The 24,526-nt window shown below is 40.6% G+C and overlaps 1 protein-coding gene and 1 long non-coding RNA gene across 2 annotated transcripts in view; one reads left to right on the plus strand and one right to left on the minus strand.

The window, feature by feature from the left end:
* Positions 1–623: 623 nt before the first annotated feature.
* LOC118143033 (uncharacterized) lies at positions 624–7,035 on the plus strand. Its single transcript, XR_004727076.3, has 3 exons — positions 624–751; positions 4,261–4,317; positions 6,901–7,035. It is a non-coding gene; the product is annotated as an uncharacterized LOC118143033 (long non-coding RNA).
* A 7,308-nt stretch (positions 7,036–14,343) lies between these two features.
* Positions 14,344–24,526, minus strand: part of ARHGAP29 (Rho GTPase activating protein 29) — a 108,202-nt gene continuing 98,019 nt past the window's right edge. The window contains exon 23 of the mRNA XM_078332569.1: positions 14,344–14,458. Coding sequence (XP_078188695.1) covers positions 14,442–14,458 — 17 coding nt within the window. The 3' untranslated portion in view covers positions 14,344–14,441. The remainder of the gene's footprint in view (positions 14,459–24,526) is intronic.

Genomic DNA, 24,526 nt, shown 5'->3' on the forward strand with positions numbered 1-24,526 from the left:
TCAGGAGCCTGCCATGAGCCAGTAGCCAGGGTTTGACTGCCCCTTTAAGTCAAATCAACTCACTTGGCAGATATGAAGTGATCCCTCCTTCTTTTAGTCTTTATCTTGCTCTGTAGTGACTTCAGGCCAGCTATTTGGGTTGTTTCTGAGCTTAGTGGAGGGTGATGATGTTTATCTCTTGTGCTAAAATTGATGGGCTAGTAGTGGCTACCTGGGGCTGTAATGGAAAAGGCAGGGGAACACTCCAGGCTCAGCAGGACGGAACCGTGATTGACTTGCAATGTATGACAGGGGTGTGGGCATGAGGAGAGGCAGCAAGTGGGCCAGTGACTGTCATTCCAGCCCTGCAGTGGGGTGGTGCTGGATTGACTCATCACCAGGTGAGGGATCTGTGATCCCAAGGAACACCCCAAACAGAAGCCTCCCTGGTACTGCGCCATGGAACTTTTTGTCTCTGCCTCCTCAAATCTCAGAACTTTGTTCTCTTTGAAAGACTCTAGACCCCGAGACCTCGATAGTGATGGAGGGAGAACCACAGAGAAGAATGGATGCTGACTTCATGGAGTTCATGGTCTGGTTGTAAACATGGGACTTGAACTCAAATCACTCAAGGAGTATGATGAGGGCCCACAGGCTATGCATGGTGGGCTTCCAAGGAGAGAGAGATGGTTTCTGCTTACGATGGCAAAAGGACTCCTTGGAGGTGTGGCATTTAAGACAAGCTTGCAGAATTACAAAATAACATTTTATAGTAAGTTTATGATATCTAAACTGCTTTTGCATGTTATTTCATTTCAGCCTCACTACAATTTTGTGAGGTCCATATTTGCTCGGTTTTACAGATGAGGAACATGAAGCCTAGTGAGATTAAGTACTTTGCTCAGGGTCCCATGTGACAACGGTGGGTTCTTGAACAAGGGAATCATTTAAACTCTGCAAAGACAGGGAGGAATAGCTTATCTTGCCCAGGAAAACCACAAGTGAAGCATGGCTGGAGTGAAGGCTAGGAATGGAGGATGCTGGAAAAGGAGACAGGGGCCAGACTGAGAAATTGATGATGATGATGACTGATTCAACTAAGATCTACTGAGCGCCTGCAAAGTGACTGGAATGGCCCACAAGTGCAGGCCAACCCCAAGCAGGCTCTGGCAGAATCATTAAGACCTTGTTGCATGCTAAAGAGTATGGGTTTTATCATGTAGAAGGTGATGAAAGATTTTAATCCAGGACTGCCAAGAGTAGTCAGTTCACCCTGGCAGCAATGTGGGGGTGGTTTAGGGGGAGGCAGAGAGCCTGAGCAATGCAGTGACAGCCTTGTTGGAGAGAAAGGAGGGACTGGAGAGATAGGAAGGAAGGAGACAGCAGTGCTGGGTGACTTACTGGAAGAGGGTGGTGAGGAAGAGGGAGAAGTCAGCTAGATGGAATTTAGCTCAGCTGGCTAGTGAGATGGTAGTGCTCATAACTGAGATGGGAATGCCAGAGGAAGGCAGTGGGGAGCAGGAGGCAGTGATATATTGAAGCTGAAGTTCCTATGACATCTGACTGCACATATTCAGCAGGCAGTTGAATACTTGGGTCTGGAGTCAAGAATAAGCTTGTGAGATGGAGACATAGCTCTGTGCGTCGTCAGCATATAGGTGGAAGATTAAGTTCTGGGGGTGATTAAACAGGTGACCCAGGAAAGATAAGCTTGGAGAGTATATGAGGTTGCTGAAGGGGAGCTACAGCTGGTGAAGGAATATGCCTCCTTCCAATTCCCAAAGACATCCGCTATGTAAATAATGTTCTGTCATAGTTTTTAAATAGTCCATGCTTCATTAAGCTAAAAGGGAGAAAGTTAAACTATGAGCACTTCATTAATATTCATTTGATGATGCTCTAACAATGTTATTCCCAACTAACCATTGTTCTTGTCTGAACAAATCTGTTTGTTGAGATTGACACATACATGACATACAATTTATCATTTGAACCATTTTAAATATACAATTGAGTAGTGGTTTTTTATTTTTATTTTTATTTTTTAGAGATGGGGTTTCACCATGTTGGCCAGGCTAGTCTCGAACTCCTGACCTCAGGTGATCTGCCCACCTGGGCCTCCCAAAGTGCTGGGATTCCAGGCTTGAGCCACCACGCCCAGCCTTGAGTAGTGTTAATACATTCATATTGTTATGCAGCCATCAGCACCATGCATCTTCAGAACTTTCATTTTGCAAAACTGAAACTCTGTACCCATTAAACACTAACTCCCCAGTGCTCCCTCTCCCTAGCCCCCTGCCAACCACTCTGTTTTCTGTCTCAATGAATTTGATTACTCTATGTACCTCATCTAAGTGGAATCATATAGAAAAGCATAATCTTTAAAATTCATCTATGTTGTTGTAAGCCATCTTTCAACAACATAGATGAATTTTAAAGATTACAAAATATCATAAACTAGGTGGCTTATAAACAACAGAAATTTATTTCGCACAGCTTTTGAGGCTGGAACCAGGTCCAAGATCAAGGTGCCAGTAGATTCGGTGTCTGGCAAGGGCCTATTTCCTGACATGTGTGTGGTACCTTCTTGCTGTGACCTCATCCAGTGGCAGGGAAAAGGGGTCTCTCTTGGGCTTCTTTTTATAAGGGTACTAACCCCATTCATGAGGGTCTTACCCTCATGACCTAATCACCTCCCCAGAGCCTCACCTCCTAATACCATTACCTTGGGGGTTAGGATTTCAATTTATGAATTTTGGAGGAACAGATACATTTAGACCATAGCAGATGTATCAGAATTTCTTTCCTTTTTAAGACCAATTAATATTCTATTGTCTGTATCGACCACATTTTGTTTATCCATTCATCCATCCAGGGTCATTTGGGTTGTTTCCACCTTTCACCTATTGTGAGTAATGCTGCTGAGTCTGCTTTCAGTTATTTGGGGTGTATACCCACGAGTGAAATTGCTGGATCGAATAGTGTTTCTGCTTACTTTTGGAAGAACTACCGTACTATTTCCCTTAGCAGCTGCACTGTTGTACATGCCAATCAGCAGTGCCTTATGATTCCAACTTCTCCACATCCTGGCCAACACTCGTTTTGCTCTGTTTTTCTTCTTATCATAGCCATCCTAATGGGTGGGAGATGGTATTTCACTGTGGTTTTTATTTGCATTTCCCTAATGATTGATATTAAGGACATTTAACTCTTTTTTTACTCTTTAATTTTATAGATATTGCATATAATTTTTCTCCCAAGGTAACTCCAGTTGTTTTAAAATTATGTCAGACTAAAAGCTCTGTTCAGTTATGTCATATATTTCTGAGAATATACCTAGTGAGTCAAGAATGATACTGATGATAACTGCACATTTCGTTTTCATAGTTATCACCATTAACTCAAATTGATGGGGGTAAATCTGAAATTGATAGAGTCCTGGCAGCAGTTTTGAGCTAGGACTCGGCACATGCATTGAGAGTTGTGATGTTAATCCATAGACCATATCAATTCACATTTATGTTCAGAACTATAAAGAAGTCAAGAAAATGGTGAAGTTTTAGAGATCTTCTTGCTCCTATTCCTGAGGGTTGAACCAGAAAGAGGCATTCTATTACTTATATCGGTTATTCTGCCAACAAAAATTCAGTAATGGAGAGAAATAATTTATAATTTATGAAGTTTCTATTCGGAAAAAAAAAGCCAGGCGCAGTGGCTCACGCCTGCGATCCCAGCACTTTGGGAGGCTGAGGCAGGCATATCACAAGGTCAGGAGTTCGAGACCAGCCTGGCAACATGGTGAAACACCATCTCTACTAAAAATACAGAAATTAGCTGGGCATGGTGGCAGGCACTTGTAATCCCAGCTACTCGGGAGGCTGAGGCCAGAGAATTGCTCGAACCTGGGAGGCGGAGGTTGCAGTGAGCTGAGACCATGCCATTGCACTCCAGCCTGGGTGACAGAGCAAGACTCCATCTCAAAAAAGAAAATACCTTTGGAAAAATATATAGACAAAATTAGTTTGAACTTGCTGTAATTTTGGAGTGGAGATAAATTTGATAATAAAGCCAATCCCAAAAGATCACCATCAATTCACTTGCAGCAAGCTGAAGAAAATAAAATGTCCTCAATACATCATTAGACATATATTTCTTTGAAACAGTGATTGTAGGTGGAATGAGAAAACATTATGAATCTATGTTACGAGCATAAAGGCAGTTTTGGGACATCATAATGTAAAATGAAAAATATCTGATTTTTAAATTTGAATTTCTTTCTAGCAAACTCAAAACTAAATCATTGTGCAATTAACACTTGAAACTCCAATCATGAATAACGTAAGTATTTCCTCAGCTTATGCAATAATATTTAATGAGATGGGTCACTAGGTTCAGTTAGTGTTACATAGGGGCCTAAGCAAAGACTGGGGACTGGATCTCACTTGTTTTTGCTAAACAAGCCTGGGACCCTGATATAGGGCTGCATATTAGAAAAGGAGGTACCTTTTTCATTTCACAAAGGTATCTTCTGCTCATCAAACTATGCAACCATGAGAGGCTTCATCCACCCAGAGGAACACATTTTCTAATTTGCATAAAAGTGCCACACAGGCTAGCAGAGGACCTGAGGCTGTGTTCCCCACCAGTAGGAGAAATCTGATCTGCAGTAACAGAGAATAAAGGGAATACACGGAGAGTTAGAGAGCATGGGTCCCAACTGTAGCTAAGTCCCTGGTTCCAGCTGTCCTTGGGACACAGTTGTTCCTCTCCTTTTCAGGCAGGTTAGCTGTAAGACACTGATCCTTTCAATAAAACCTGCTTTTCCCTAAATTAATTGAAATTTGGCTTCCATAATTTTTACCAAAAGATTCCTGACTAATGTGAGTTATCTTAATCAAGGAGAGGATATGACCTGGACCAACCCACATGGGGGAAAAAATTATTTGCAGCCTATTGGGATGTATCTGAATAAAATTCCCAAGTAGGTCCGTGATTGCAATAATAATGTAAGTATTATAAATACTAACACAATCCAATGGAGTTGCAGCAAAATTTCAAGGAGAGGAGATATCCTGTCATGAGTATTTAGAAATTAAGAAAGTAAAAGAACTCCAAAATACCCAATATTAGCAATTCCCACATCTATTAAGAAAAGGCTCACAAGTTTTCAAAACTTGCTAAGCAGTGTCAAGACAAGTAGGAAGATGTGTGGCAAGTTCAAAATACGTCAACCAATGCACATTACTAGCTGGAACGGAAGTGCTTTCCTAGATTATCAAAACATTAAAATGATATTAGCTGATTCTCCAAATCTTTTTATGGCCAATGAATCAAGTGAAATATTTGTTTCCAGTTTTGAATCAACCTTTTGTTTAAAATTTATTTATCATTCACTCAGCATTACCAGAATTCTTTCTAAAGAGCCTCAAAGTGAAACTAAAAATATTTTGCCTTTGTTTTCAGAAGTAGAAGCAATATTACATAGTTTACCATCAGAGAGAAATGATGGATATTTCAAAACCATTTGGAACAGAGAAGAGGAATTTTTCCAGAAAAAATCCCCTATTTAAAAATATCTTTGGAAAATAAAAAACTTAAAATCATAAGGTTTGGGATAAGGCATTTCCCCCTACCTCCTCAAAACAGAATAAAATTAATATCTATTTCTATAGCTTACTAACTCTATCAGTAAATTTAAATTTATATTTTTTTCTGATAATTATACCAAATGAAAATAATTTCTGAATTACTGAATAACAAAATACTTTAAAAAAGCTTTACAAGCTTGATGCAAATATAGTTCCAGAACTTTACTTTTACCTAAAGTGCCTACAGCTCAATTTTACTTATTAATCAATCCTGACTGCTCTCTTACTTGACATGGTCTTATTAGCAAGCCATGGAGCTTGCAGCTCTTGCATATTGCTTTGATTTGGCTGGTCACTGTAGCAAGAATGGCATGCCCAATTTTATACTTTTCATTGCTAGGAAAATTTACACAGTAAAAGAGGTCCCCTCATCACTAATTATTGTGGAACAGAAATTAATGACCAAACTAATAGAACTAAAGGACTCGGTGATATTATAGAATCATTGGGCCCATCAGCTGAGAAATAAATTTTATTTTGCTAATTGAATTTCCCCTATAAAAATTTTGCACATCAGCTGGTACTAATTTTACTTTGCCTGTAATAATTTTGAACTTCAGATTCTTGTTACTATTGGATTAACATGTAGATATTGAAATTTAGCTTATGAAAATAGTACTATTTGAGAAAACAATACTCGCTTGAACATTTTCATGAGCTTTTCTTGGGAATGAGAAGAGACTTACTGCTTTTATGTCTAAGCAATCTTCGCCCATCAACTCCTCCAGATATTCCAGAGTTCCTCCAAATATTCCAGGAGTCTATGTAGGGGGAAAGGTCTCAGATGGAAATCTAGGGAATTGATTGTTTAAAAGGCAGTACACAAGTGTTTATCACAACATCCCTTCTAATAGCAAAACCTGGAAATACTTGTCACAGAAGAATGGATAAATGAATTATGGTAGATTCTCTCACCCAAATCTCTCACAGCAGTGAGCATGAATAAACTACATATACAAAAATATAAATAATTCTCTCATACATAATGCTGAGCAAAAGAAGCCTGGAGAGCACTCAGCCTACGTTTACAAAGTTCAAGCATAGGCGAAACTCATCTCTAATGCTTGAAGTCAGGATGGCAGTACTCTTCGGGGGGCCTGGTGGCTGGAACAGGCACAAGGGCATTTCTGAGGGTGCTGGAAACACATCATCTTTTGATCTGAGTGCTAGTTGCAGGGAGTGTTCTGTTTGTGAAAATGATCAACCTGTGAACTTACGATTTGTGCACTTCTCTGTATGTATACTTCAATCGTAGTCTGTTTTTTTTAAGCAGGTGAAGGAATAGAACCCAGTGAGGGAGACTGAGGTGGATGAGCTACAGATGATGGAGAAAGGTCTGGAAAGAGGGGTGCCCTGGGATCCACAGAAAGAGAATGTTTCAGAAGGAAGAATCAGTCTGCCGTACTAAATGGCTTGAGAAAGTCCTAGAAGGATAAAAACTAAAAGTTGCACATTGGATTTGACAACTGACCTCTGAGAGAATGGTTTTAATGGAAGGCAGAAACCAGAGAGCAGAGGGTCGAAGAGCAAGACCTGGAGATGGGAGCTACTCTTTCCAGTGGCCAGACTGTGAAGGGAAGAGTGATGCTCACAGCAACGGGAAGGAATGAGAACACTGGGTCGGGGAGGTCTTCCCCCTGAAGACAGGAGAGATTGGACTATGTTAATGTGTGGGAGACAGATGGTTGAAAGAGAGTTGCTAAAGTTACTGGGGGATGATTGATGGGAAGTGGAGGAGGTGGAATTGTCCCTGGGCATGGGAAGGGACAACTTGTATTCCATGGACACTGTGGGGAAGGAGACAAGGAAGTACAAGTCTGATTCACTGAGGTAATGGAGGCTGAGAGTTGAGGGCGCTCATCCTCGAGACTTCCCACTTAAATGTGCATAGGAGGTCAATAGGGGATTAAGTGAGATAGTGAGAAAGCTTATGTGCAGATTCATTGCCTCATCTTTCCTTTGCCCTCCTTTGATCATTTTTAAAGCAAAGTGCAGTTTAGTCAGTCATCTACAATAGAAGAATAACTTATAGACTGCATGTAGAGATCTTAAGGGGACAAATAATTCATAGACAACTCCCTCTCCCTCCCCATCCAGACACATTCACCATTATATTCATTTAATTCATTGGCAAATGACAGGTAGAGTATTGGTATTCAGCTCAGCTTGACAGTTTAACCCAATAATTAGCACCAACAACAATGCTTTCTGGAAATGTTTTCCCAGGTACGGTTTCTTCTGGCCCAGGAGAGCTGAATCCATTCAGAGGTGTCCTGGTCCCAGGAAAAGCAAGGTCGAGTTTGGGTCCTGCAGTGGAACCAATTTTGTTCTCAATCTTCAGCTGCTTTGGGGCTTCTTCTGGCACCCCAAGCTCTATCAAAGGCAGATCTATTTGGGGTGACTACACATATGGAAACTAAAGATTGGGGAATGTATTCATATAAACAACATTGGCCAGGCACCTTTGGGAAGCCTTCATGGACTCCACAGAGGCATGGGGGGTAGGGTGGAGTCCATGCACCCCAGTGTGATGGGCTCTGCTTTAGCAGAATAAAGCTAAATCAAGTTGTTACCAAAAATGACAGGCAGGTTGTTATTCCAGGCATATCTTATACACTCACTTTCAGAGCTGTTTAGAGTTTTGCTGATTTGACACCCAGAAAACCCACAGGAGTCCAGAGATTTTACATTTTCTGGGCATTAAGTGCAAAGTACTTGCCAGATAACAGAGTTTTAGTGGGATGCCAAGGAGTGTTGCATAGCAGACCATGAGTCTGGGCTGTTATCACATGAGCCGCAGTGAATTGCTGGCTGAGTACAGAGTATGGTAACACCTGAGAAGCTTCATTCTCAGGGCCAGATCTGTCACTCTGAATCTTAGGGCATCCTAAGCTTGGCTGCAGTTGTGTATGTATCAAAACAGATATTCCAAAAGGTTCCAGCCAGAAGCAAGCAACACAACCCAGTGACAAACTTAAAAAACAGAGGTAAAGAGATGTTCTAGTGCCAATAATAATTTTTTAGAACTAGGGACCCAAATTAATTCAGCACAAGTTCTTCATGGTGATGCATTTACTATTACTAAAATGAATGAGAGTAACTTGAGTGTCTGTATGAAAGTGTGTCTGTCCTTACACTGCCTTCCTTTGAAGGAAGACTTGGCCCCAGCCCACAGGAATCTGTGATCAGGAGGCTGGAAAGTGAGATCTCCACAGACCTAGAACTTGCATGTGCCTGAATAACTGTCAACAACAGGTACAGAGCTTGCCTCCCGGTATGATCTTGGAATGAAGAAATGATCAAGAGGAGCACTTTTCCAATGTATCCACTAAATGGTAAAACCACACAATGACTGAAAATGACGTCGGTTCTTCAGTTAGCATTTGACCTGGAGCATGGGGAAAATAGAAGGAAAATGGAAACTACTTAGGCAGCATTTTATCAGGAGGTGGAAGCAGCGTGGGAAAATATTTCACATGGTTCCTGCCTACTCAGCCTGACAAAGAAAGCTGTGGTTTGTTGTCAGATTCCTTCAACTAAATGTGTCAAAGGGAGAGAAACCTCTCTTGAGTGAGAGACCGCTCTCTCCAAACAGCTGCACATTGCCTCCCTCCTCTGTGGCTCACACCATCCCCAGCCCTCTCTCCTCTCTTCACACTTGGAGCTGGAAAGTGGAATGGAGAAGAGGTCCTTATCCTTAGCTCTCTCCTGTGTGTCAGCCTTCATTCTTGCCATGGACTCGTTTCTGGCTCCACCCCAGCAGGATGCTACATGGTCATCTTAACAATAACAAGGATAGCCATAGAAGCAATGGGGCCTGAGTGGACCCCAGCAATCATCCCAGGAGCCCCAGTAAATGGTGTGCAAGTGGTTTCTGTCCCTGCACGTGAAGCAAAAACTTTGATCCTCTTCATTCTTTTATGAAAGTGATTATTTTGAAAGTGCTGATCCTCAATATCACTTCACTGATAAAGATTTGAGTGTGAGTATCATGAGTATGTTGTGGAATACCACCGTCTTTGGAACCAGACAAAACTAGGTTCAGATCTCATATTTTCCACTTAGCTATGTGACCTTAGAGAGGTTTAAAAGTCTGGATGCTGCTATTAAAATGATGGGAGAAAATGTCTGCACTAAACCAGGAGCACCTCAAGTAAATATACAAAGGGCCTTCTTTCTTAATCAGTGATGCATCTTTCTTTTTCTCTGACTGCAGCTTAAGGTGCTAGATTAGATTCAGAGAAAGTGTGGACATGGTCATAGAAGTTCCATAATATATAAGGCTACATTGCTTTTCTAGAGGTCATGTCAAGTCAACACTGGTTTCTCAACAATGCCTGGAGAGACTGTCTTAAGTGAAAGCCCTGTCATCAAACACAAAACAAACCTTTCTGTTAAATGGTTATCACTAGCTTTCAACCTTTAGCAGCCGCCGTTGCAGCTAGGGAATGGCAGATACTTGGGCCTGGGCTGAGAGTCTAATCCCAGCAAGGCTGTTAGAAACCTTTTCCAGAGCACTTCGGCTTTCTCTCTGAAAGATGCTGCATCAAGACTTTTCAGAAATTCTCTTTTCAGAGTAGAGACTTGTGCCCTGTATAGAAGAGGCAGTCATGGTTTGGATCCTGTAAGTAATACAGGATGAAAAACTATTTATTTTTTTTTAGACAGAGTCTTACTCTGTCACCCAGGAATGGAGTGCAGTGGCGCGATCTCAGCTCACTGCAACCTCTGCCACCCTGGTTCAAGCAATTCTCTTGCCTCAGCCTCCTGAGTAGCTGGGATTACAAGTGCCTGCCACCATGTCTGGCTGATTTTTGCAGTTTTAGTAGAGATGAGGTTTCACTATCTTGGCCAGGCTGGTCTTGAACTCCTGACCTCGTGATTCACCCGACTTGGCCTCCGAAAGTCCTGGGATTACAGGTGTGAGCCACCATGCCCTGCCAAAAAACTGTATTTCTTAGGGTAGGAATAAAACAACGCTTTGACTCCCATTGCCTTCCTTATGGGGTTGGTGCTTTCAACCGGAGTAGAGGGTGGGGGTGCAGGGTGAGCTTTGGGGAAGAATGTCAACAGACCTCTTTATTTATGACCATTATTACTGTTGTTGAAGACATAATGAGATCAATAGAGATCACCAGAGAGAGCCTTAACAAACACCTCTGAGATAAGCCTTTGTTTTCAAACACAGCAGGCTTTTGTCAGTGCTTCCTAGAATCATTTGTCTTCCACTTTTATTATGTTTGCCATATCCAGGGAACACTTGCACTTTATTATATTTAATTGATTTTCAATTGACTCACTTTAAAAAAAAATAGAGATAGGGTCTCAACATGTGTCCAGGCTGTTCTTGAACTCCTGGGCTCAGGCAATCCTCCCCCTTTGGCTTCCCAAAGTGCTAGGATTATAGATGTGAGCCATTGCACCGGACTTGACTCACTTTTTATACTTAGCTAAACCCTAAACAATAATCTGGGAAATCACAGGTTTTTTATACTTCTAGAAAGAGCACAGAGCTATTAAAATACATTTTTTATGTACCTTTTAAAATCATCTTATGCAGCACCGATAGGTAGGCCATACTTTAGAAGACACTTCTTTGGATGAGCACCTATATCATGAAAAGACTATTACTGGCCATGCATGGTGGATCACGCCTATAATCCCAGCACTTTGGGAGGCCAAGGTGGGTGGATCACAAGGTTAGGAGTCTGAGACCAGCCTGACCAAAAATGGTGAAACCCTGTCTCTACTTAAAAAATGCAAAAATTAGCTCGGTGTGGTGGTATGTGCCTGTAATCCCAGCTACTTGGGAGGCTGAGGCAGGAGAATTGCTTGAACCCAGGAGGTGGAGGCTGCAGTGAGTGGAGATCATGCCACTGCACTCTAGCCTGGAAATAGAGTGAGACTCCATCTCAAAAAAAAAAAAAAAAAGACTATTACTGACAGGGCATTAATGGTTATTTTTCTTTTCCTATACTACTTACCAAAATTTCTCTCAATTCCTAGTTGAAGAAACCCTTAATCAGGCCCTTCCTTTCTATGGTATCCAAAAATACTTTGATATGTACCATCTCACTTGATTCTCACACTTACCAATAAGGTAGGCTAGAAAACATTATGTCCCCTCAACTCAGGAGAGATTAAGGCTCAGAATTTACTTACCCAAAGACATGTAGCTAGTCAGTAATAGGGTAGGTCAACTTGTCACAGAGACTGGTCTTCTGTTCCAACTAGAGATAGTATGGCTTCCATTCTCTTCAAGATTGTGGTGGTTGATATGGTTTGGCTGTGTCTCCACACAAATCTCATCTTGAACTGTAGAACTGTAGTTCCCATAATCCCCATGTGCTGTGGGAGGGACCCAGTGGGAGATACCCTCATGCTATTCTCATGATAGTGAGTGAGTTCTCATGAGATCTGATGGTTTTATAATTTTTTTTTCTCCTTTTGCTTGGTAGTTCTCTTGCCTGCCACCATGTAAGATGTGCCTTTGCTTCTCCTTTGCCATGACCGTGAGGCCTCCCCAGCCATGTGGAACCATGCATCCAGTAAACCTCTTTCCTTCATAAGTTACCGAGTCTCTGGTATGTCTCTATTAGCAGCATGAGAACAGACTAATACAGTGGTTAAGAACATAAGCTTTAGAGTCAGACACCCCTGGTATTTATTTATTTGTTTTGGAGACAAGATCTTGCTCTGTCACCCAGGCTGGAGTGCAGTGGCACGATTGTGGCTCACTGTACCCTTGACCTCCTGGGCTCATGCAATCCTCGACCTCAGCCAAGACTATGGGCACATGCCGTAAGTGCCTAAGTCTCACTATGTTGCCCAGGCTGGTCTTTAACTCCTGAACTTAAGCAATCCTCCTGCCTTGGCCTCCCAAAGTGCTTGGATTACAGATGTGAACCACCGCACTGAGTGCTACACCTAGGTTTTAAACTGTATTCTACTGCTCGTGAGGTATATAAAATGGGGAAACTTTTAAAAATTCTATTGTTATCAGTTTCATTATATGTAAAGTGAGAATAATAATATCTGTTGCATAGAGTTGTTAATAGTGGTTGTTGAGAACTCCTACATCAGAGGGCTGTGAGATTATATAAAAGGAAGCACTTATCACAGTGCTCAGTCTAAAGGAAGTGTTAAATGGTGGTATTATTACTTTGATAAGAAATGTCGACTTTTTTTTTTTTTTTTTTTTTGAGATGGAGTTTCGCTATTGTTACCCAGGCTGGAGTGCAATGGCACGATCTCGGCTCACCGCAACCTCCGCCTCCTGGGTTCAGGCAATTCTCCTGCCTCAGCCTCCTGAGTAGCTGGCATTACAGGCACGCACCACCATGCCCAGCTAATTTTTTGTATTTTTAGTAGAGACGGGGTTTCACCATGTTGACCAGGATGGTCTCGATCTCTTGACCTCGTGATCCACCCACCTCGGCCTCCCAAAGTGCTGGGATTACAGGCTTGAGCCACCATGCCCGGCAGAAATGTCGACTGTTGGCCATTTACTACTTAATGTCTTGAAATCATTGATGACATGATTGAATTTTAAAAATGGAGGTCCATCCTCTTACATATAAAAATATATCTGTGATAACAGGTATGTTCACTCAAACACTTACTATTTCCTCTCTAAATGCAAGAAAAGTTCTGCTCCTCTCTCTTGCCTCATTTCTGTGATTAACTGTTGTCACCCTCCAAATACCTTCACAGCAGCAAAGATAATTTTACATTTTCATAGGCTTAAAATGTGAAGGCATTAACTAAAGTACACTAACTCACTTGTCCTTCACAAATGCCCTGTGATGCAGTTATTATTCTCATTTCACAGATGAGGAAAAACCCTCAAAAAGTTGGATGACCTGCCAGGTCAAATAGCATGCAAATAGAAAAGTTGGGGTGGAAACACAGGCTTTATTCATTCTTTCCCACCACATGAGTCTTTGACAAAGCAGGAAATACATGGCCGAATTTTTCTTTGACTTATATCTCCCCTTCCTGGTACATCAGCTTCTGCAAAAGATTGCTCGGTGCACATATGAGTAGGGAAGAACCCCATTTTCCATGGACACCAATGCAGGAAGCAGTTGCTAGCTCTTCATCCTAGGCTACCAATGGGCAGCTGTGGTTTCATCCCTTTTATTTAAAACAGGGAAAACAGGCAGCTGTAATTTAGCATTTGCTAAAAAGGAAAACTGAGTCATTTGTTTTTTGCCAATTTCCATTCTAACCTCCCTCTGTGCTGAAAGATGGCAAATAGCTCCCAGACCTTTTGGTGATTCATCCACATATTGGCAGCTAGTCTGGGGTTCCAATTCAGTTCCAGGAGCACTAATTTCCTATTTCCTCCTTGTTTCAGAAATGATCACAATAGACTTTAATTACCACTGTGAGCATCAAAGAAAGGATAAGATTGGGTTGGTTTTGCAAACTGCTGGGCTCTTTCAACCCTGAAGATGGGCCCTTTGGACTGGAGCCTGGAGGTTAAATGCATCACCCAGCCATCTTTATAAAAGGTGAAATAACCACCTTCACAGGGATCTGGGGCACAGATTTCACTCACACTTCTGAGAAAAAGTAAGAAAAAGAAAAAATCGAGAGGAAGGAGTTTTCTAATACTAGAAAACTTAAAGGCAGACAGAAGGGCAAGCCACTAGCCTTGGGTCCTCTTCACTGGCTCCTTACCTTGGAGCAGGGAAGCTCACAGGTGCAGGGGCGCTGGAAGCGGTGGTCTGCCTTCTGCTTCCTTCTTCTTGCCCTGCAGAGGCTCTTAGCCTGGATTGCCATTTTAGTTGAGCACTTTCACAGCATTGTTTACCAGCTGCTCCCCACTGTAGAGAACGTTGTCAGATTATTTAATATTAATCTCTCTTGATTAGATTGCAAATTACATTTGAAGTTGTTTTAGTGAAGTCTGTATCCTATTTTCATTCAGATTAAAGGGCAAGACTTGTGAGAACATTCCCAACAGCTTTGGTAAAACAGTTTAATTAATTGGATTTGAAAACATTGGCTACAAGACTGAATTTCAGCCAGCAATAAATGTCTCCAAGGGGCATATAAGGTTCTTTGGTGTACAAGCACATTTGTTAAAAAAAAAAAAAAAACTCCTTTAAATAAAATAGTCTAAGACATGCCTAGTGCAAGCTAACTCCCATGATGGCCTAGGTTGTTAAGCCCTTGCATCAGTTTCCTTCAGCTACTGAAGGAAGAAAAAACAAAGTGCACCCCACAGCAATCTTTCTGCAGTTGTCACACCTCCTGCCTCAAGCTGGAATGGCCATTAAACATACAGATTCCCAGGCTCTATGGCTAAGTTACTCAATGGGAACCTCTGGGAGCGAGGCCCAGGAATCTGAATGTTTAACAAGATTTCCAGGTGGCTCTGGTGCACCTCTCATTTGAGAAGCACTCCAGAGGAGATCAGAAAGACCAGTTTTCCACTGTAAGTGCTGGGGTTTGCCTTCAGGCTCTCCTGTCAAAGTCCAGTTAATTCTCACAGCTTTAGGATCACTACAAACTAATCACTGCTGGAGGAAAATTGGAATTGGTTTACACTAAGAAAATATAACACTGATTTCCATTACATCACCAAACATAACACACCAAAACCAAACACGCAAATCTGGGGAAATTTTCACTTGCTGAATCATATAACAGCTCTGAAATCTTCTATGTGACACTCTGACTGCACAGTTATTCTTCTTTTCTAGGGTGAGGGGAGTTTTTTGAGATGGAGTTTTGCTCTTGCTGCCCATGCTGGAATGCAATGACGCAATCTTGGCTCACTGCAACCTCTGCTTCCCGGATTTAAGCAATTCTCCTGCTTCAGCCTCTCGAATAGCTGACTGCAGACATGCACCACTACATCTGGCTAATTTTAATTTTTTTATTTTTAGTGGAGATGGGTTTTCTCCATGTTGGTCAGGCTGGTCTTGAACTCCCGACCTCAGGTGACCCACCCACCTCAGCCTCCCAAAGTGCTGGGATTACAGGCATGAGCCACCATGCCCAGCCTATTTATCCATTTTTAACTCAAGGAAAAAGACTTCATAAATACAAACAATGTTTGATAACAACAAAGACATTATTCTTTCTGCAATATTAGGTTGTTAGTAACAGAATCTCTTTACAAAATATATATATATATATTTTTTAATTACAAAATAGGTTGGACCTGTCCGGATTAAGTCAATAATGTGGTGGGCTCAAATGACACAACTCAAGCAAGTGCAGCTGTGGCTTTGCCAGCATGTTATTTACTCAGCATCTTTGGACTTACCTCATGCAATGACTGCCAAGGCTGCTCCAGTGAAGGAAGACATCTCATAAAACTTAATCTCAAACCAGTTTACCAATTATGTAAACAGTTTTTGAGGGTTGTCTATGTGCCAGGCAATTATGCTGGGTACTTATAAGAATTAAGCATGATACTAAAAGAGTGCCTCTCGGCCAGGCTAGGTGGTCCAGACCTGTAATCCCAGCACTTTGGGAGGCCGAAGCAGACAGATCAGGAGTTCAAGACCAGCCTGGCCAACATGATGAAACCCCATCTCTACTAAAAATACAAAAATTAGCTGGGCGTGGTTGCAGACGCCTGTAGCCCCAGCTACTCGGGAGGCTGAGGCAGGAGAAACGTTTGAACCCAGGCGGCGGAGTTTGCAGTGAGCCGATATTGCGCCATTGCACTCCAGCCTGGGCGACAGGGTGAAACCCCATCTCAAAAACAAAAAAGAGTGCCTCTCAACTTTTATCTGTGTGTCAGAACTACCTGTGAAACTTTTTGAGGATACTGAAGAGTGGGCCTTACCATATACCCACTGAATTGGAACCTTCAGGAGAAGCATCCAGGCAACTCAATTTATAAAATCTCTTCAGGTGATCTTAATGCAGAACCAAGATGAGAAACCACTTTGTTAAATCCTACAAAGAGCCTTCCCTTCTGAGAATTTTCAGTCTATGGGAGATATACTGATGTAAATCCATTTGCAGTAAGACATGTAGTCAGAACACATTTAAAAGAAAACACATTAGTGATAGATAACATCAAATATGAAATAGAAACAAATGTATAGACAGAAGGATAAATACAAACTTCACAGAGGTTAGGGAAAGCAAGGAGACATTTCTGGGCAGATTCTATTGTATCTGGTTGGTAGGAGAAGTAACAGATTCTGCTATTCATTTTTTTGTAATACTAAATTAAAGGCTCAGCAAAAGATTCCAGTTTAAAAGGCAATTCTTTACGTTTTCAAAATTCTGATGTAGTTGGAACTCTATACAAATTTGCAAAGCAATTATGTAGAATATATATACTTTCTATTAAAAATATACAACTTTTAAAATTTAGGTTAGAGCTACAAATGACTAAGTCCTACATAACACTGCATATGTTGTCCAGGAAAAATAAACGACTAAACTAATATGCTGTGAACACACATATGAACATGCATCACATCCATGTTTAAATGAATTCCAGACAGTCATATATCAAGTGGAAAGAAATCAAAGGTTTGCAGTCCGGCTAATGAGAGGTTCTCCGAAGGGCATTCTGTGGAATGCATTTCTCTTGGCAAGTTGCTGTGGTGGACTCAATTCAATTCTAAGCAGATTTCTTTAATCCTTACTTCTAAGTGGGTCAGCACCATCTGATTTTAAGTATTATTGCAAGAGACATATGCACAATGATTACTGCAACCACCCTTCCCTGGAAAGTTGCTTTTCCTTTGATAATGCTTGGAAGACCCAATTCACACAAGTAGAAAAGTCTCAGGTAGGACCAGCACTGTTGCAAGGGAGGGGACAAATCGAGTACCGCTGGTGGCTTTCAGATGATAAACGTGCCAAAAATTCCATTGAGTTTTTTTTTTAAATAGGCTGCTTAGGAAAAATGCTTAATTAGTTTACGATATTCTGTATATTAGTTTAGGAAGATTCTTTTGGGTAATCTGAGGACATGGTCTTGAAGAGAATATTCAGAGTTGGGAGGATAAACATATCATTTGAAAATCAGAAAGTCTAAAGCAGTTAATTGTGTGGTTACGCCTCAACAGAGACCATTATCAAGAGGAGGGCCAGGGAGACTGTTTCAAGATGGCTGCTGGGTGCTACTCGTCAACTTGCGACCCTATGTGTACACCAGCATTTTCCTAAGTTCTCTAATTGTTTGTAGTTGGCCAGTGATTCTCTTTGGGTTTTTATGTTATTCCTTTCCAAGTTTTTTGTCTCTACATTCTTTCTCTTGTTTAATTGTATTCGCTGACGTTTCATATACTGTGTTAAATCATGAATTGTAGGAGCAGTGGGCATTCTTGTCACATTTCTTTCTATCAGGATGCTGCCAGTGTTGTTTGCCCATTAAGGATGCTGCAGACTTTTTAGGCTGTGATGTATTCCATGTTCAGATAAAATTACATTTATAGATTTTATATTACAGGACCATCCATGCATTTCTGAAATAAACTGCAGAGTTTACAAATATAAGTGGCATGAGGCCAGCAAGGCCTAAGGAAGCCAAAGTACCAATTTCTCAAGTAAATAAACTAAAAAAGGGAGGATCTTATTTCATTTGCTTTTGAGATTTCTAGACTGAAAATTTACCACAGGAAACATGCTGTATGCATCCCTGTATCGATAAATACTTACTGCCCAAATGTGCCCCGTATAAAACATTTTCCAATGCCCTTAGGTCTTTATTTACATGGGTCTTCAAGTCATAAAGCCAGATTACCTGGAAGAGATCTGCAAGCCCTCAGACACTGTCTCTCACAGACGTCCCCAGCACCCCCAGCAGGAAGACTTCTGGCAGTCAGCAGACCCCTAGAGCTCCATGTCATTGCCCATTTCCATCAGTCTCCTCTCTCTCTGCCCATTTGCAGTAAGTCACCTTCCCAATTAGTGATTTCCACAGTAAGACATCAGCATCTTTTCTTGTTTATTGGGCTTCAGAACCTGGGAAATGTCTACAGGCTGAGGATTATGCAGAGGAGGAAAAGCTAGAGAAACTCAAAGGCAGGATTCGTGACTCACCTGAGTATGCAGGTTGGCAGTGTTGGGGAGTAGAAAAGGGGAGCTCGGCAGGAAGGAAGGAATGGCAGCAAGGATTGAGGCTCCCACTGAGCTCTGCCAGTAAGGGGAAGCAGAGACATCAGTTTACCAGCTAATTCCATAATATTCTCTGGCTCGATGGTCTTATGTTAAAAGACATGTGAAGGGATTTTTTTTTTAATTGTAAATCAACAACATCTATAATTATAATGTCTAACTGTATATATTTATGGGTGCAAAGTGATGCTATAATTTATGAATACAATGTGGAATAAAGAAAGCTAATTAACATATCCATTACCTCATGTGAAGGTATTTTAAAGTACATAAATACTAGCACCAATTATTTCATAGTAAGATAGTGATGAAGAGCCTTGACTTTGTAATTGGACAACTCTATGTGTGAGTCCTGGCTCCGTCAATTACTGGTTGTGTCATCTTGGACAAGGGTCTTAATGAAGGCTTAGTTTTCTCTTTTGTAAAGCAGGTATAATGCTCCAACCTGTTTCTTAAGCTTGTACAATGAAATGAGAGAATGTAGGTAGAGTGCACGGTACCACAGAAGCTCAGTAAATGCTAGCCACCATGATTTTTCTCTTTAGGGTTCTACAGCTAATAGGATTCTTTCTATATTTCATATTGTGAGGACTGAAAACAAGACCTAAGGGCAAAGAGGGCAGCTATTCATATCCCTCTAGTTCTTTTTTTTTTTTTTGGAGACGGAGTCTTGCTCTGTCACCCAGTCTGGAGTGCAGTGGCGTGATCTCAGCTCACTGCAACCTCCGCCTCCTAGGTTCAAGCAATTCTCCTTCCTCAACCTCCCGAGTAGCTGGGATTATAGGCACCCACCATGGCACCCAGCTAATGTTTGTATTTTTAGTAGAGATGACGTTTCACCATCTTGGTCAGGCTGGTCTTGAACTCCTCACCTTGTGGTCCATCAGTCTTGGCCTCCCAAAGTTCTGGGATTACAGGCATGAGCCACACACCCAGTCAACCCTCTAGTTTTTAATGCCATTTAGAACTCTGATACAACTTCCCATAACATGTATTTCATCTCACAGCCAAGGGAAGTATGGCTCAGAGTGTGGAGAACCAAGCATATGGCTCACAGACTCAAATAAATTCTAGAGGCTATGATTTCAGAGGAGCCATGAGTCCCTGAAATAGATTGCAAACATTATATATATGTACAGAACGATAGCTATGACATGGTCATACAAAGCAACATTTAGAATACTAGCGAATATATTATACATATGCATACACTAATGTGGATAGTTAGGCTATTTTGGCCCATCTTATATTCTATTTTAGACACATTAGTGAAAACCCAGCTGTGGGAATTCCTGTACGTAAAATAGACACTTATTGAAATAGTAAATGAAATATTTATCTCACAGTATGACTCATTCATCAAATCCAAGGATCAGCAAACTCTTTCTTTTTTTTTTTTTTTTTGATACAGAGTTTCACTCTTGTTGCCCAGTTTTTAGTTTTATTTACAACTTTATAAAAACAGGTGGCAGGCCTGATTTGGCCCATGGGCCATAGTTGGCTGACCTCTGCTCTAAACCACATATCATACTCCAAATAACATGACTTACTGAACTATTCAGAAGCAAGCTAAAGTAAATCTGGTCTCTGTACTATTTTAACTATTTGTGCATTCTCCACAAATGAAGATACTTTATGCATACTTATGTGTGTTATATGTAATTAATATGTCATAAATATTTGACAATTTTTAAATGTTTTATATAACTATGAAAAAGCTTACAACTATTGTATTTATTTTTGTGTCCATATTTTCAATTGTCAACAGTTTTATATGGTGTGCTTTTTATAAAAAAATACAGTTAAGCTGGTCTTTAAATTGTGAGGTCCTAAGAAGTCCTATTATTTGGAATATGGTTTAATAGTTTTAAAACAACAATAGTTCATCTCTCTTCTGATGTTTCTCTGTTTTGTTGTACATACACTTTAATTTTTGAATCTTCAATTCAGTTCTGAATTTCTTTCACTGTTACATAAAATACTCAAGTTGTCAGCACGGAATTTGACTGGAAATTTATAATCTACATATGTCAAATTTATAATCTACATATTCTGAGATTTTAACTAAACCACATGATTCAGAAAGTGCCTTCAATACATCTTCTTCTTTGTGCAATCCAGTTGATGATCACTAGTAAAAACTGGTAAAAATGAAAATTCTGATATAAAAATAAATAAATATAGATGTTAGGCTTTGGCTACTACAGAAAATAGTAAAAATGAACCTGTTAATTGTCATTTGGAAAATAAAAGCTTATATTTAACAGAGGATGACAAATGTTAAAAAAAAAACTGTCAACTCTTTTTACCACCCTATAATTTATATTGGAGAGATTTGTTTTTAACCATGGTAGTCAGAAACACTGTTTCTGTACTTACGCACTTGGTTCCACTAGGAAGTGAAGCTGTTTCTTGCTGATTCCGTCAAGCAGCTTGACAACTGTACTTTATGGAAGATAGATTCAAATAGACCAGTTTATGGGAGCAGAAAATCAATAGAACTTTAAAAATTTTTAATTAATATTTAGTATTTATAAATTCCAAAACACAAAATTAATGATGTGCATGTGGCTCAGGAGGAGCTGTCAATGAAGAGTCAAACTCTGCAAAATATTTGAAGAGATTTATTCTGAGCCAAATTTGAGTGACCATTGTGGCTGACAGCCCTCAGGAGGTCCTTGGAACATGTGCTTAAGGTAGTTGGGGCGCAGCTTGGTTTTATACATTTTAGGGATGCATAAGACATCAATCAAATACATTTAAGAGATACATTGGTTTGGTCTAGAAAGGTGGGACAACTTAAAGTAGGGGGCTTCCAGGCTGCAGGTGACTTTAAACATTTCCGATTGACAATCGGTTGAGTTTATCTAAAGACCTGGGATCACAGAAGGGAAATGTTGAGGTTAAGAGACTGTAGGATTCATCCTGGGGATGCAAGGCTGGTTCAACATACGCAAGTCTATAAACGTAATTCACCACATAAACAGAACCAAAAACAAAAACCACATGATTATCTCAATTGAAGCAGAGAAGGCCTTTGACAAAATTCAACAGCCCTTTATGCTAAAAACCCTCAATAAACTCGGTATTGATGGAACGTATCTCAAAGTAATAAAAGCTATTTACGACAAATAGCCAATATCATACTGAATGGGCAAAAACTGGAAGCATTCCCTTTGAAATCTGGCACTAGACAAGGATGCCCTCTCTCACCACTCCTATTCAATATAGTACTGGAAGTTCTAGCCAGAGCAATCAGGCAAGAAAAAGAAATAAAGGGTATTCAAATAGAAAAGGAGGAAGCCAAATTGTCTCTATTTGCAGACGACATGATAGTATACCTAGAAGACCCCATCGCCTCAGCCCAAAAACTCCTGAAACTGATAAGCAACTTCAGCAAAGTCTCGGGATATAAAATCAATGTGCAAAATCACAAGCATTCCTATACACCAATAACAGACTTAAAGAAAGCCAAATCAAGAATGAACTGCCATTCACAATTGCTACAAAGAGAATAAAATACCTAGGAATACAACTTATAAGGAACGTAAGGGACCTCTTCAAGGAAAACTACAAACCACTGCTCAACGAAATCAGAGAGGACACAAACAGATGGAGAAACATTCCATGTTCATGGTTAGGAAGAATCAATATCGTGAAAATGGCTAAACTGCCCAAAGTAATTTACAGAATCAATGCTATCCCCATCAAGCTACCATTGACTTCCTTCACAGAACTGGAAAAAACCACCTTGAACTTCACATGGAACCAAGAGAGAGCCTGCATAGCCAAGTCAATTCTAAGCAAAAAGAACAAGCAGGAAGCATCACACTACTGGACTTCAAACTATACTACAAGGCTACAGTAATCAAAACAGCATGGTACTGGTACCAAAACAGAGATATAGACCAATGGAACAGAACAGAGGCATCGGAGGCAACACAACATATCTACAACCATACAATCTTTGATAAACCTGACAAAAACAAGCAATGGGGAAAGGATTCCCTGTTTAATAAATGGTGTTGGGAAAACTGGCTAGCCATGTGCAGAAAGCAGAAACTGGACCCCTTCCTGACACCTTACACTAAAATTAACTCCAGATGGATTAAAGACTTAAACATAAGACCTGGCACCATAAAAACCCTAGAAGAAAATCTAGGCAAAACCATCCAGGACATAGGAGTAGGCAAGGACTTCATGAACAAAACACCAAAAGCATTGGCAACAAAAGCCAAAATAGACAAATGGGACCTAATCAAACTCCACAGCTTCTGCAAGGCAAAAGAAACAGTCACTAGAGTGAATCGGAGACCAACAAAATGGGAAAAAATTTTTGCAGTTTACCCATCTGACAAAGGGCTGATATCCAGAATTTACAAAGAACTCAAACAGTTTTACAGGAGAAAACCAAACAAGCCCATTCAAAAATGGGCAAAGGATATGAACAGACACTTTACAAAAGAAGACATACATGAGACCAACAAACATATGAAAAAATGCTCATCATCACTGGTCATTAGAGAGATGCAAATCAAAACCACATTGAGATACCATCTCATGCCAGTTAGAATGGCAATCATTAAAAAATCTGGAGACAACAGATGCTGGAGAGAATGTGGAGAAATAGGAACACTTTTACACTGCTGGTGGGAGTGTAAATTAGTTCAACCATTGTGGAAGACAGTGTGGTGATTCCTCAAGGACTTAGAAATAGAAATTCCATTTGACTCAGCAATCTCATTACTGGGTATATATTCAAGGGACTATAAATTGTTCTATTATAAGGACACATGCACACGAATGTTCATTGCAGCACAGTTTAGAATAGCAAAGACCTGGAACCAACCCAAATGCCCATCGATGATAGACTGGACTGGGAAAATGTGGCACATATACACCATGGAATATTATGCAGCTATCAAAAATGATGAGTTTGTTTCCTTTGTAGGGACATGGATGAATCGGGAGAACATCATTCTCAGCAAACTGACATAAGAACAGAAAATGAAATACCGCATATTCTCACTCATAGGCCAGTGACGAACAATGAGAACACATGGACACAGGGAAGGGAGTACTACACACATGGGTCTATTGGGGGGAATAGGGGAGGGACAGCGGGGTGGGGGAGCTGGGGAGGGATAGCATGGGGAGAAATGCCAAATGTGGGTGAAGGGGAGGAAGGCAGCAAAACACACTGCCATGTGTGTACCTATGCAACTATCTTGCATGTTCTGCACATGTACCCCAAAACCTAAAATGCAATTAAAAAAAAAGATTGTGGAGACCAACATTCTTTTGAAGTCTTATAGTGGCTGCCTTAGAGACAATAGATGACAAACGTTTCCTATTCAGATCTTTAGGAGGTGCTAGACTTTCAGTTAGTCTTTTTAGGACTGGAAGGGCCTAGAAGAAAAAGATCTAGTTATGTTAATAGAGATTCTTTACAGATGCAAATTTTCCCCCCACAAAAGACAGCTTTGCAGGACCATTTCAAGATATGGCAAATAAACATGTTTAGGGGCAAAATATTTTGATTTTCTACCTTGTCTCATAATGTTATGCCAGAGTCAGGTTGGAAAGTAATATATATCATGATATACAGAGTTAAATAAAACCCATCTAATGAGAATTTGTGCTTTGTAGGGTATGACTCCCCAGACCCCTTAGATAGGAATTCGGGCAAGATAAAAAAATCAGAGCTCAGTCCTCAGAGCTCAGGAGGCTTACAAAATGCCATTACATGTTTGGACTGTAATGTTCTCAGTACTCTGAAAACAGTTCAAGAATTT

Source organism: Callithrix jacchus, chromosome 7, assembly GCF_049354715.1.
Source record: "Callithrix jacchus isolate 240 chromosome 7, calJac240_pri, whole genome shotgun sequence".
Lineage (NCBI taxonomy): Eukaryota > Metazoa > Chordata > Mammalia > Primates > Cebidae > Callithrix > Callithrix jacchus.